The sequence below is a fragment of the Misgurnus anguillicaudatus genome, chromosome 14 (genome assembly GCF_027580225.2).
Source record: "Misgurnus anguillicaudatus chromosome 14, ASM2758022v2, whole genome shotgun sequence".
In the NCBI taxonomy this organism is placed as follows: domain Eukaryota; kingdom Metazoa; phylum Chordata; class Actinopteri; order Cypriniformes; family Cobitidae; genus Misgurnus; species Misgurnus anguillicaudatus.
In genome coordinates this window covers 5,299,123-5,313,980 of record NC_073350.2, presented here as the reverse complement: position 1 = coordinate 5,313,980, position 14,858 = coordinate 5,299,123, and the positions used below count along the sequence as shown (strand labels likewise).

The following is a 14,858-nucleotide window of genomic DNA, read 5'->3' as shown; positions in this document are numbered from 1 at the left end:
ATTTTCTTGGGTCATTTTGCTCAGCAAGAAAAGCATCTTAACTTAAGAATTTTTAGTTATTTTTACTGAAAACGAGACAAAAATACTAGGCAAGAAAGAGATTTTTTTTTCTTGAAAATCATTTTTTGCAGTGCAAACACTGATCACTGTAATGGTGGTTTGTTGAAATTGAAAATCAATTGTGCTGTCAATTATTTTCTCTCTCTACCAATGTCACAAAACAGGCGAAATCTGAATGACCTATTTTTTGCAGAGAATGGTTTACAAAAACAAAGTTACTGTGTTGTTCTTTTTCACATTTTCTAGGTTGATAGAAGCTTTGGGGACCCAATTATAGCACTTAAACCTGGAAAAAGTCAGATTTTCATGATACGACCCCTTAACTCTTTCCCCGCCATTGACGAGATATCTCGTCAATCTGCAATACCGCTATTATCCACCAGGTATTATCCATTCCGCAACTTATAAAAACCGGAAGTATTGCCCTAGGGCAAACAGCTGTATGTCCGTGTATGTTTATAGGATCGCTCTGCATCTGATCTCTATCAAAAGTCCTTCACAAAAATGGAATTATCTCAGCTTTTTGCTCAAAATTTGGTGTTTTTGATGAAACCTACACATATTTGAGAGGTGATAAAAACAGAACACATGAAGGTAGGATGAAACAGATTTTTTTGTTTGAAAGCAGAGGATCTGTTCTTTTATTTTATATATTATATGTTTATATATTTAAAAAGGAGCATTTTCTGGAAGGCATTAAACTTTTGTGAAAATCATGAAAAATGCTGGCGGTGAAAGAGTTAAAATGCCTTCCAGAAAATGTTCTTCTTTAAATATATAAGCATCTCCCTGAGAAGGGAACAAGATCCTGCGTCTCCCTGCCATACTCCCTGCATCCCTGTAGGCACTTGCTTCGGTGCTTAATAAGCTAGTGTGTTTGTTTGGGATGCCTTCTTGTCCCCCTGGTCCGCGTGGCATCTCGCTCATTTTCTCATCATTAGTTTATTTGTTAAGCTTCAGATCAAATCACGCAGAGGCATTCCCCAAAGCGTTGCTATGGCGACGCAGCTTGAGTTCCCTCAAAGCAAAAATACAATATATTAAATGAAAGAACAGACCCTCTGCTTTCAACAAAACAAAAAAGCAAACAAACCATCAAAACACAAACGTTTCATCCTATGTTCATTTGTTCTTTTTTATTACCTCAAAATATTGGTAGTTTTTTTTTTTATGCGATAAATTTATTTTTTATTGGTATTGAGATAATTGCTATTTTTGTTAGCAATCAGATTCATAACGATAATCAAAACATACACAGTTTTTACTGTTTTTGGATCAGTGGATGCGTCAGTGTTTCATATGTTGTGTAAGAGCACCACCTGGTGGATAATAGCGGAAATATGGATTGTTGTAAAAACTAGCAGGGAAATGTGACGAGATAGCTTGTCAATGGCAGGGAAAGAGTTAATGTCTTAGTTTTATTTTTTGTCTGTTTTCTGTACAAAGAGCCAACAGCAAATGTTATTTTGCTATAATGGCTGCAAATGATTAAGCTATAATTTAACCCTATGATAATACATTAAAGGTGCAGTGTGTAATTTTTAGAAGGATCTCTTGACAGAAATGCAAAATAATATACAAAACTAAATTATCAGGGATGTATAAAGACCTTTTATAATGAACCGTTATGTGTTTATTACCTTAGAATGAGACGTTTTATCTACATACACCGAGGGTCCCCTTACATGGAAGTCGCCATTTTGTGCCACCATGTTTATATAGAAGCCCTTAACGGACAAACTTTTTTACTAAGTTGTCTCCGACGATGACATGTTTGTCCGGTGGCGGCTGCTGTTGCTTCTCTTATGTGTTTCAAAAGCAAGAAGTGAGCAGTGGACTGAGCCGTATGTTGCAATTCGCAACCTCACCACTAGATGCCGCTAAAATTTACACACTTCACCTTTAATACAGCATACAGTCATTTGCTTTAAAATTTCAAGTTATTTCAAATCTTCCAAGCCTTTTCAAATATTCGTTATAATAAACTGTTACCTAAATTACCTTTAATGTAATCAGTGTCATTCAAGATCATCACAGAAAACTGAATATCTGCAAGCCATATAAACACATAATCAATTATTAGATACAAGAAACCTTAACTTACTGGCTATTTCTGGTTTGTTCATTCATTTTATTGTTAATTCATTATAAAATTTGGCTGACATAAACCGGTAAATACATTTAACACTTCTTTCTCTCTTTGTCTCCCAAGCTGAAAAGAAGTGTAATGAGACGGCGTATGCATGTGGGAACGGCAGATGCATCAATGAGACATTACTGTGTGATCGTAATGATGACTGTGGTGATGGTACAGATGAACTCAACTGCTTCATTGATGAATGTGTGAACAGTAAACTGAGCGGCTGCTCTCAACTCTGTGAAGATCTGAAGATTGGCTTCAAGGTAAAAACTATAGCTGTGTCCCAATACAAGGCTGTGACCTTCTTAGGAAGTGACCTCAGAAGGCAAGCACTCGGTCTTTGAAAGTCGCAGCCTCCTAAGTACACAAAGAGAACTGAAATGAGACGGTCTAGCTTTTGGATGATCCATAAGTTTGCCTCACCTGACGTTTCTGACTTATTTGAAATAAATATGGAACCGAAAAATATACATTTTATTTGAGAAAATATGACACGTTGATGTAGATTAAACTAACCAAAAGTATATCAGTCAACCTCAGAAATATACAAAACATAAACAGAATAATATCAATACAAAACATAACTTATTATACTAAAGCAGTGACGAGAAACTTTTTTTATTTAAAAATATCCAGCCATTATATGCAGCCATGACAGGCATTCAATGAATTTCGGAATAGCCTCAGCTGTCAAGAATCCATTCGTTTTATCCTTAGCAGCGCAAGGAAATAAGGACGCATTTTGAGGCTTTATTTTAAGCAGCCTTCCAATTAGGGCGGCCTTCAGTCCCGCTAATGAGGGGCAATCGGTCTTAGAATACGTCCTTCAAGGTCACAGCCTTCGAAATGGGACACAGCTTAATACTATACATATTTATTACACATCTCTCTAAAATGCTTGATTCTGATTGGCCAGTTACAGCATTCCGACGTTTCGTTTTTTTCTCAAAACTTATAATAAACGGTAACCTGAATGCTGCAAATCATTTTGACAGGTACAGTTTAATATTACACAAAAAAATATATATATGTCTTTTAATAACAGAATTAAATTTTATTTACAAACGATTAAACCAATAGTGTGTTCGTGACATTTGAACATCTTTTTTTTATGTTACGTCTTATCTTATGTTAAAAGCGAAAGTAAACGTGTTTTCCTCACGGAAGGTCTGCATGCATTCGTTAAAAATGAGCAAATAAAATATTTAAAATCAATATTTAATGTTTCTTACCTTACTTATGAGGTAAATAGGTGTGTAATAAGTGGAATAATGTACAGAATGCAGGTTGTTATTGTGAAATAAACACCTTCAGTTTGATACAAGACCCTCCGCTGCGTGCCGGTTCTGATCACACAACCCTGTATAATGAAATTACGTACCTATAGTCACGTAAATTTGTGAATCTTTTCCGTGACACTGTCACGTTTTTATGTGACCTTATCACATATTTCTGTTTACGTGTCATTGTTATGTATTTGTTAATCAACTGTTTTGTCCTGTTTTCAAACCATTGTCGCTTTGGTTTAGGTTTAGATTTGGTGTTTGCGTTAGGATGTCATTTTAAATATCGGTTTATACTATACTATACTTTTTTTATATTATCTGATTTTTAAACCATTGTTGCCTGGCATTAGGGTTAGAGTTGGGTTTAGATAAGGATGTCATTTTATTTCAATCTAACTCTAAACCAAAGCGACAATGGTAAGAAAATAGAACAAAACAGTTGAGTAACAAATAAGTGACAGTGACACGTAAACAGAAATACGTGATATGGTCACGTAAAAACGTTATTTAGTAATTTAGATTATTATTATTATTATTTGTTTTTTATTATCTATGTTTATTTATTATTATGGATAATTGCATTGTACCGTAAATATTTATTTAGTTTCTTTAATTAGATCCCATTTCCCTTCCAAATTTTTTTAGATGAATTATAGCAGCAATCGGTAGGAACCATTTATCAATTTGCTAGTACCAACTTTTACCAAAATACAAAAAAACTTTTACCAACTTGTACCAAATACGTTTTCCTTCTTTATTAATTTATGTTTAGTCATTTAAATTTGATTTCTCATTTGAATTTATATTAAAGTAATTTAAACAAATAAACAAAGAAGAACCCAATAAATGTAAATAAATATACATTTAAAACATTACATTATCGTCATTGCAAGAGTCCAATTTGCTGGTTGTCCTGCAGGTGACCTTGTAACTTTGTCATCTTACGATGCACTTATGAATTAATGATTACTCCAGACCACTCGCTTTGGATTAACTGTATTAACTTTCAATTACCGATGTCCATTTTGCCCTTTTAACACTTTTACTAGTTTAATTTTTGCCATGTATAGCATATGTCACAGGGTAATTTAAACAATCTTTTTGAACCAACAATTTAAAACATTTAACATCTGCAGCATTATTAAATAAAAGGACAGACTATATTTCCTGGATAATTTACTATTATAAGTTTCCTAAATACATATGTTATCGAAATAATGGCACAGCTGAGGGACAGTCATGTGTGTAAAATGTTTACAAAATGTTTATTTCCCCTTCTTTTTTTGTTTGAAAATATATTTTAATATTGAATTTTGGCCTTTTTTAAAGATTAAAATTTGTTTTTGGGCAATAGTACAACACAAAATCTGTATGCTAAAAAGAATTTAAAATAATGAAGGCAGGGTAACGTCACCTTCATGTAACAAAAATCGAATAGCTTGTTTAATAAAAATCCACTCCTGGGACATAAAACCACCTGTTGTTGAGGAAACACCATTTAAAAGTTAGCAAAAACATTTTAAATATGTGGCACCATCTGATACTTACATTTCATGTTTGTTTGTGTCTCCAGTGCAGGTGTCACCCTGGCTTTAGACTGAAGGATGATGGGAAAACCTGCGTTGATATAGACGAGTGTAGCAGCACATATCCATGCACACAGCACTGCATGAATACACACGGTAGTTTCCGCTGTATGTGTGTGGATGGGTTTCAGCTCAGCCCCACTGACCCCACCGTCTGCAAGTCCACCTCTGGTACGAGACTTAGACAGACAGTCTACCTACAGTATGATGATTATAGACACTTTTATAAATGGTTATGAATCACTGAGCTGAGCATACATACAGTACAAGTCACATTCATTATGTTCTTTTCAAATAGTTGAGATATCTGAACATCACATGGTTTGTTTGGCTTTATGTTTTATGTCTGTCTTGTGCCATTAGGGGGCGTGCACACCAAAACTTTTACGCCCGCGACGGTGCATGTTTTCAATTGTTTCCAATGGAAGCTCTGCGTTTTTTCAAAAAAGCCAGCAGCTGGCGGTTCTCTTCCGCGCTGAAAATTGGTGCTCAGCGGTTTTTCCGCACTCGGTGCTGAGCGTCGAGAGTTGAAAGAAATTCAACTTTGGGTGTAAAGCTCCGCTCGTCAATGTCAGTTTTCACACGGCCGTCCAATCACAGTGGAGGAGGGGCGGGACATTACCACAGCAACCAAACGGCTCACAGCTGAAGTACCAGAGCTACCAAAGCGCTCAGCTAAATAAAGCTGGAATTCGGCGTTCTCCAGGCGTTTTCAGACGCATTTAAAAGTTTTGGTGTGCACAACCCCTTAGTGTGCCATTAAACCAACAAGGGTAACACTTTACAATAAGGCTGAATTTGTAATATAAGGTGAGCACTAGCTAACATTAATTAACACATACATCTACAGTATTTATTCATCTTAAATCATGTTAATTTCTAGCCTGGCTCCGCCCTCCTACGTGCTTCCGCGTTATTTTCATTTCGCTTCAGCACTACGTCTGGGACTGCTGTGTAGAGTTTCGTTTTCTCCTGCAAAAATCTGCAGGTCCAATCAGCGAACAGATGGGGGTGGCTAAGAACGATGTTGTTGAGGTCGTGCGTCAGTTTGAGTTGTAGTTCAGTAATGGCAGCGGAAAAGGACGTGAGAAAAGCTATTGGATCCGTTGTTGCAAAACTGCCGAATATACAGAAGTTAAAGCCGGAGCAAGAACAATGTTTGCTAAGTTTTGTTGGTTTGATCGTTCGGACTTGTTGTTTCCGGACGGTTTTGGCGCATGACATACGTCACGACCACATGTTAGCGATCGCCGATGGCAGATCCTGAGTGACTCTGGCCAGATCCAATAGTTTTAAATTTCCACAGAGGACCCTCCTTAACGGAAGTAACGGTTTGCAATGGAGCGTGGCCAGACTCTATGTACAAATGAAATGAATGTACGAGAGTCTGGTTGGACCAGGCTAGTTAATTTCAGCATTTACTAATACATTTATAATGTCAAAAGTTCTATCTGTTAATATTAATTATACCACGGGTCTGTTGAATGTTGTATTCTGATTGGTTGAGAAATGTTCTGTGGGTATGCATTATTTTTTGATAACCGCACACCTAACTTGTCAAATGTCTTAAAAATAGGCGCCAGAGCAATGTTTGTGCCAAACTCCACTTTGTGTCGTGCCGCTTTACCACCTTGGGTGTGCATTATTTTCTTATAATTCAATGGCCCGTCATAAATTATTCCTTACTTAATGCACAGTTTGCTAACATGAACAATTGTATTGGCATTAACTAACATGAACAAAGATTAATAAATGCTATAAAACTGTATTGATATTTGTTCATGTTAACAAATACAACATTAGTGTAAATTGTTACAGAGTGTATTTATTTACTTTACAATATTATGCTTAGATGAAATGTGACATAACACTGTTAGTTACACTTTATTTCAATACTCCACTTTTAGACATTTTATGAATTATGGCCTCATAGACACTGCAAACTTTCATGTGTTACAACCGCATTTAAATGCACGAGTGAATCCCCTAATTGATTGTTCCATGATTGTACAAGACTCACTCCTGAAACTGCTATAATTGATTATCATTCATTGCTTTGACCAAAATAATATTACAGTTATGTTTTGGAATAAATCTCTATCATGGCATTGTGTGTTGTACGCATTTGTGAGGCTGCTCCAGAGAGCGCTGTGTTGCCAGGTTGTTGGTAATATGTCCATAAGTGGCCTATCAAAATAAAGTGTAACCCAAATGTCCCATGATCTTTTATCAAAATCCATTAACTTGCTTTTTTGACTTTAAGACATATATAAAGTTAAAACTACTGAAGTTAAACTTTTAAAAACTCTAGACTTGCATTTTTCTTTCTGATGAACCTGATCTTATATGTCTCATGCCATTAACTTATTTTTTCAAGGTGGTGCATAAAATGATAAGTCTCATTCTGTCGAAATGTATCATGTTTCTTTAAAGTTTTAATTTGTTTTCCAATTTCATTTTCTTTCTGTCCTGTATAGACGAGGAGCCGTTCCTCATCTTTGCCAACCGTTACTACTTGAGGAAGCTCAGTCTGGATGGCACAAACTACACTCTTTTAAAACAGGTGTGATTTCTGATTGTTTTTATTTTCAACCAATAGATGACACAATTTTCCCACAATATTTTGGATTGTTCCTCATTGTGTACCATGAATTGTTTTCACTTCTAGGGTTTGAACAACGCTGTTGCTTTAGATTTTGATTATCGGCAGCAGATGATCTACTGGACTGATGTGACATCTCAAGGCAGCATGATACGACGCATGCACATGAATGGCAGCAATGTACAGGTAACGTATGGAGCTGTATTCAAATCTTGAATCTTTAAATGAAACCTTTCTACTCAAAAACGATCACTGGAGTGGTAGCCTTTCAAAAGTACACCTTTATACCTACAGACAACTAGAGTGCATTAGTACCTCAAAGAGATACATATTAGTACCAAATGTCTACACTTTTCCCTTTAAATGGTACGTATTTTATAGGGTCCTGCTGACCCAATGACAGCTTTTGTACCTTTTTTGTATGATGTTGAAGATTGGATTGATTCATTGACAGGTTCTTCACCGCACATCTCTCAGTAACCCTGATGGTTTGGCTGTTGATTGGGTGGGTGGAAACCTGTACTGGTGTGATAAAGGACGGGACACTATTGAGGTATCCAAGTTAAACGGCGCATACAGGACTGTGTTGGTCAACACGGGACTGCGGGAACCCAGGGCCATAGCTGTAGATGTCCGAAATGGGTAAACAATGACTATTGCTATGTGTAAAATTTCTGTTGTAGACTCAAATTAAGTGTTGAGCATTAAAGAATTTAAAGCCATATACAGTCCTGTAGTCATTGAAACCCAATACAAATCTGAAGACTGTGAACATATCCTCATACACTGGACTGCGGGGCTGCAGTAACCTGAACAAAATAAAACAACATATATTTTTATATTTTCAGGCGGAAATTACATTGTTGTTTTCTAGAAATAAGCTAATATTACTCATTGTGCTTCTTACTGTGTATGTGAATAGTTTTTACTCTATGGGCATACTGTATCTCTCTGCTGGCCTTCTTAATGTAGTTAGCCATTATCCAGCCCATTTGCAATAACATCTAATGACATTATAATGCTCATAACATAATATCAAATAGGGACACGCTCTAATATGAATTCAAGAAAACAAAGCCTCCAGCTAACTGCCTGATAATAAAGTTAGAAAATCGAATTCACATTGCGCACTGCGCTTCTTTCCATAAAGATTCAATAATGTTCAGAGCGATTTGGGAGGGCATTAAACTAATTGACTTGATCTTCTTGTTTATAAAAACTGCTATTTGATTTGTTTGTATCATGAAATGTCATTGTTTGCACTGTGGGAAGAAACTGAATCGATAAATTGGCCCTAAATTCTTTAAACTAACAATTTACAATGTACATCCAACATCATGACTAGGTCAGCAGGGATTGGGTTTTATGGATGTCTTTACAAAAGGTTTTGCCAAAATGTCCTTCTGCTTGTGATGATGAAGTGAGTTTTCTCTCTGTCAGATATCTATACTGGTCAGATTGGGGTGATAATCCTCATATCGGACGCATTGGGATGGACGGCACTAACAGAAGTGCAATCGTCCAGGATAAGATAACCTGGCCCAATGGACTCACTCTGGACTTTATTAATGATCGAATCTACTGGGCAGACGCTAGAGAGGACTACATTGAATTTGCCAGCTTGGATGGAACCAACAGACACACGGGTGAGAAAATACAGAACATGGACTCGTCAATGTTTTTATGCCACCAGTTTTGTTACAAAACTCGTTTTTTTGTTGTGCATTCCAATTAATATCAATTCAACTGGAGTTGGTTTGTTTTGATTTAAACCTTCATAACTTAAAAATACAGCTAAGTAGCACCATAAAACGAGTTATCTCGTTTTGCAACGAAACTCTTCAGTTCTTTGTCTGGTTTTTAACTCTTTCCTCGCCAGCGTTTTGCCAGCCAGCACCAGCATTTTTTCATGATATGAGTTTAATACCTTTCAGAAAATGTTCTTCTTTAAATATATAAACATATAATATATCAAATGAAAGAACAGACGTTTCATCATATCTTCATTTGTTCTCTTTTTATTACCTCTAAAATATGGGTAGGTTTCTTCAAAAATAAAAAATTTTGAGCAAAAACTGAGATAATTGCATTTTTGTAAAGTACTTTTGTTAGAGATCAGATTCAGGACGATGATCAAAACATACACAGAGTTCTTACTGTTTTTGGATCAATGAAGGCTTCAGTGTTTTATAGGTTGTGTAAGAGCACCACCTGGTGGATAATAGCGGAAATATACATTGATGTAAAAACTCATCATTGGCAAGGAAGCGTTTTTTGCTAATTGACGAGTTAACTCATCAATGGTGGAATAAAATGGTGGGGGAGTTTAAAATATATTTTATTGTTTTGTTTTACATTTAAGCATGTAGTAGAGGCTTTTATTCAAATCATTTTATCCATATGTGTGTTCCCTATGAATCGAACCCAGAACCTTTGTGCTGTCGTCTCAACGCTCACACAAATCCTGTTGCTTGTTAAATAGTTTGTTTAGATCAGTGGTTCTTAAACTTTTTCGGCATGCAAACCCCCTTTTGTACAGAGCCCCCCACTTGTGCCCTTAGTGGCCCCCTAATGAAAATTTATGACAAAACATTGTAAAACATAAAATTTGAATGAAACAAATCACTACAATGTAGTGCTATTGGTTTGTAGCCTTATTTTGCTGAGGTTTGATCGCACAGAATTCATGGTCAATTAATGTATAATGTCATAAAACTGGGGTCCCCCTGGTACAATCTCGGGGCACTTTGAGAACCACTGGTTAAGATTAGAGGTCGACCGATTTATCGGCCGGCCGATTAATTGGCCGATTTTTGGCATATTTTAAAAAATCGGCTTTGGCCGATTTTGCTGCAAAATTAGGCCGATTAATAGGCAGGCGCATCTGCGGGCACCTAAGCGCTGTTGTAGAACTCGTGATGCTGCCTCTTGCTGCAAGCAGATCACTCCCGTCTCGTGTGTGTACAGCCATGCCTTGTTCACAAACAGCTTTACTAAATGATGGCGGGATCGCGCGAATTAAGCAGCCAGTACAACAGCGCGACGGGCTTATGTCTCGCGGTGCACTGTCCGTGCAAAGATTAGGCTCATTTCATGTGATTAATGAGTGATGATGAGTTTTGTTTGCGTGACAGAGAGAGAAGAGCCGCGCGCGCACGCTTTCTGTCTCCCTGCTTTTATTACTCAAAACAAAACTGACTCGATGGCGAAAGGTCGGAAGACCAAATCATATCCACCGAGGAAATGTTTTTCGTGTTGTTACAGTAACACTTTGTTTACAGTTTGTAGAATGTAAATGTGTTTAGAAAGATTTGCCCTAAATAACAGTCTCAACTAAAAAACATAGACATTTACTATGTTAACTTTATGATGAATAAATATTTTATCAGGTCTACCAAATAAGGTTCTTTTTCTAACTTCGCTCGGTGTTTCACTATAGGAATCGCTTTGGGCGTGACCAACTGCGGAAGCTCTAATGACACCACGTCTGTCTTTGACAGACAGGTCGACCTGTGACCAGGCTCCGCCCTACCTATATCAGCCAGGTCGACTCCTCCCTACGTCATTCGCGCTTTCTTCCCGTGGGAGACTGCAGCAAGCTCTCTCAGCGCATCCCGACTTGCTGATTTCGTTTAACTGTTCAACAGGCGGACCGTCATTGGATTCCGGCACCGAACGCGACATCAGTGGAGGGATTGTGTTGAGTGACAACCTTTAATATTGGAATAGCGTCCGCGTTGTGGCGAGCTATTCTGATCTTCCTATTGCGTATTTAGTTACAGCGGTAGGTCACATTTGTTTTTAAGTTTCTGTTGCTGACAACAACCTACATGAGGTGTGCAAACGGGCCGCGGCTAAGTTGGGCCTAGCCTGGCCAGCCACCAAAGACGCCGAAGGAGCCGTGAGAGACCTTTATGATGGGAAAAGGCTGCCGCCGGCCCACTCAACAGCGAGACAGCTCCTGCCCGCCGTGCCTGCGTATATGAAGGAGATGTATCGTTATTGGTCTAGCCCCTTTAAGAGCAAGCTCCCCACCAAGGGACATTCGATGCTGGAGATTCAGGGAATGGAGGAGCTGGGGTTGGCCGGACCCCCAGCTGTGGAGCCTTCAGTGGCTTATCACCTCCATCCGAATCGTCGATCTATTTCTGCCTCATCGCAGATTTCACTGCCGAGTAAGATGGAATGACTGACCGCCGCATCTTTTCAGAGGATGTACAAATACGCGGGGCAATCCGTGTGCTTGCTGAATGCTGTTACTTTACTGTCAGCATATCTAGCGGAGATTTTGGAAGAGATGGGGCGGCAGTTGGACTCAGGAGCACCGAACCCGGTGCTCTGGGACGAGATTTGTGTGGTGAACGATCTGATCCTGCGCTCCTCACGTGGCGCGGTTCAGGGCTGCGGTCGTGTGATGGGTTTAGCCGTATCAGGTGAGAGAGCGTTATGGTTAAACCTGTCAGGCCTGGGCGACGCTCAGAAAGCGGAGGTGATGGATGCCCCTTACGACCCGACTAAGAGTTTATTCGGGCCCGCTCTCGAGAAGATGAGAGAAACCAGCACCCTCAGGAAACAAGAGGATGAAGCTTTCAACCTCTGCTTGCCACGCAAACAAGCAACGCGACCGCCTTCTCAACCGACGCGGCAGGGCTTCGCAGCAGCCGCGGCGGCGAGAGGGAGGCCGATGAACGCGAGAGCTGTAAGACCTGCTCACAATGGACAACAGGCCGGTCTCCGGACCTTGGGGAAAACATTCATTTGCGGCCGTGGCGGCTAGGAACCGCCCGCCCCACCTCAAGGACAAGAAGGAGAAGCGTGCGACCTAACACGCCAGTATTCTCCTGCCCTTCTCTCTCCGCCTGCAAAGAGAAGAAGGTGGGAATACAGCCCTTCGGTTCTGAGTTCAGTAAGGGCTCATTATGTTCGCTCTCCTCTCGTTCATACAAAACAAAGAGGTTTGAGCCATGTTCAGTGTCACCAAGCACTCACACACACAGGGGACTTGAAAATAAAACATGCATTATCGCAGCCAAGCCACGGGCTGAGGGCGATATGCTCCCCGAGTTCAAAAAATATGAAAATAAAAATAAATGTTGCACTATCGCAGCCAGGCAAACAGCCAAGGGCGATATGTTAAAAAAAAACATAAAATGCAAACACACGAATTGCACTTTCCCAGTTTCACCGCTGGGGGGAGCGCTCGCCCCTTCAGCGGGAGACTGCACGGTGCACGTGATGATGTCATCACTGTGCGTCAACAGCGGGGCGGAAGTGTATGTGGGCCTTCTCTCTGCCCGCATAGCCAGCTGGCGCGCATGCGCAGTTCATCCGTGGGTTTTAGCAACAGTTTCACGGGGATACAGACTACAATTTGCCATAAAACCGCCTTGTTTCAACGGGGTAATTATGTCAGTGGCCGAGGGAGAATCGGCTCGGGTTTTGACGGCCGAAATCGAAACCCTTCTGAGCAAACAGGCAATCAGAGTGGTGCACGAGGAGGAGAGCCGTCAGGGTTTTTACTCCCGTTATTTCGTAGTTCCAAAGAAAGGAGGCACAGCCCTCCGCCCTATTTTGGATCTACGTATATTAAACATGCACCTAAGAAAGTATTCATTCAAAATGTTGACACACAAGGTACTTTGTCAATCGATTCGCCCAAACGATTGGTTTGTGACAATAGACCTGTCAGACGCATACTTTCACATAGACATTTACCCCTCTCACAGGAAATTCCTCAGGTTTGCATACCGGGGCACAGCATACGAATTTCAGACTATACCGTTCTGGCTATCTTTAGCTCCGAGGGTGTTTACCAAATGCGTGGAGGCAGCTCTGTTCCCGCTGAGGGACAGGGGAATAAGAATATTGTCTTACATAGACGATTATCTGAAATGCTCGTCATCAAGAGAGCAAGCCATAAAGGACGCAGAGACGGTCCTGAATCACCTCAGCGATTTGGGTTTCAGAATAAACATGATAAAGAGCCGGTTAGTGCCCTCTCAGCATACGGCAAATCTGGGGCTCAATTTAAACTCCCTATCGTATCGAGTCACATTGACGGAAGAGAGAATAGCGTCTTTCACACAATGTCTCGCCCGTTTTCAGAAGGGAAAAGTGGTCCTGTACAGGCTGTGCTTGCGAATGCTGGGGCTTATGGCTTCAGTGATCGCCGTGGTACATTTGGGGCTTCTCAAAATGAGGGATTTCCAGCACTGGATCGCGCATTTACATCTGTGCTCTCGCCGGCATCTCAGCCGACCAGTGAGAATCGATCATATGTGCGCCGTAGCGCTCAGACACTGAATGAACCCTATGACGCTCAGGACGGGGATTCCCCTAGGGGCGGTGTCGTCCAGGGTAACTATGACGACAGACGCGTCTTTAAAGGGCTGGGGAGCAACCTTAATGGGCAGAGCGGTGAACGGCGTGTGGCCGCCACAGCTGATGCACAAACACATCAATTATTTGGAGCTATTAGCAGTGTGGTTAGCACTGAAACACTTTCTGAGTTTCCTCAACGGTCAGCATGTTTTAGTGAAAACAGACAACTCCACAGTGGTTGCTTACATCAATCGACAGGGGGGCACACGCTCTCTTCAACTGCATCGGTTGGCAGAGAAACTGATTGTGTGGAGCGACACATGACTTCTATCTCTCAGAGCAACCCACGTTCCAGGGGTTTTAAACAGGGGGGCAGATTTACTGTCCCGGGGAGACCCTCTCTACGGAAGTGGAAACTCCATCCTCAGGTGGTGAGCCAGTTATGGCAGAGGTACGGTCAGGCTGCCGTAGATCTCTTCGCCTCGCAAGAAAACCCTCAATGCCCTCTGTACTTCTCTCTGGTGGACGCAAATGCACCGCTGGGTGTGGATGCTCTAGCCCACCGATGGACAAACGTACTTCTGTATGCGTTTCCCCCTCTGAGCTTAATCTCCCCCACTCTAGCCAGAGTGAGGGAACAATGTCTGTCACTAATTCTGATAGCCCCGCGCTGGCCATCTCGACATTGGGTGGCCGAGATAGTTCAACTTTTGTCAGGTCAGCCGTGGCCCCTCCCCCCATGGAGGGACCTCCTGTCTCAGGCAGGCGGGGGAATTTACCATCCTCATCCAAACATGTTAGCCCTATGGGCCTGGCCCGTGAGAGGTGGAATTTGAATGCGGCACTATTCAAAGTGCAAGAGC

The 14,858-nt window shown here is 40.5% G+C and overlaps 1 protein-coding gene across 1 annotated transcript in view; it reads left to right on the top strand.

Annotated features, from left to right (window-relative positions):
* Positions 1-14,858, top strand: part of LOC129428110 (low-density lipoprotein receptor-related protein 1) — a 216,796-nt gene that overhangs the window by 165,191 nt on the left and 36,747 nt on the right. The window contains exons 56-61 of the mRNA XM_073875764.1: positions 2,273-2,463; positions 5,060-5,243; positions 7,550-7,635; positions 7,741-7,860; positions 8,129-8,316; positions 9,115-9,320. Of these exons, the coding sequence (XP_073731865.1) occupies positions 2,273-2,463; positions 5,060-5,243; positions 7,550-7,635; positions 7,741-7,860; positions 8,129-8,316; positions 9,115-9,320 (975 nt within the window). The remainder of the gene's footprint in view (positions 1-2,272; positions 2,464-5,059; positions 5,244-7,549; positions 7,636-7,740; positions 7,861-8,128; positions 8,317-9,114; positions 9,321-14,858) is intronic.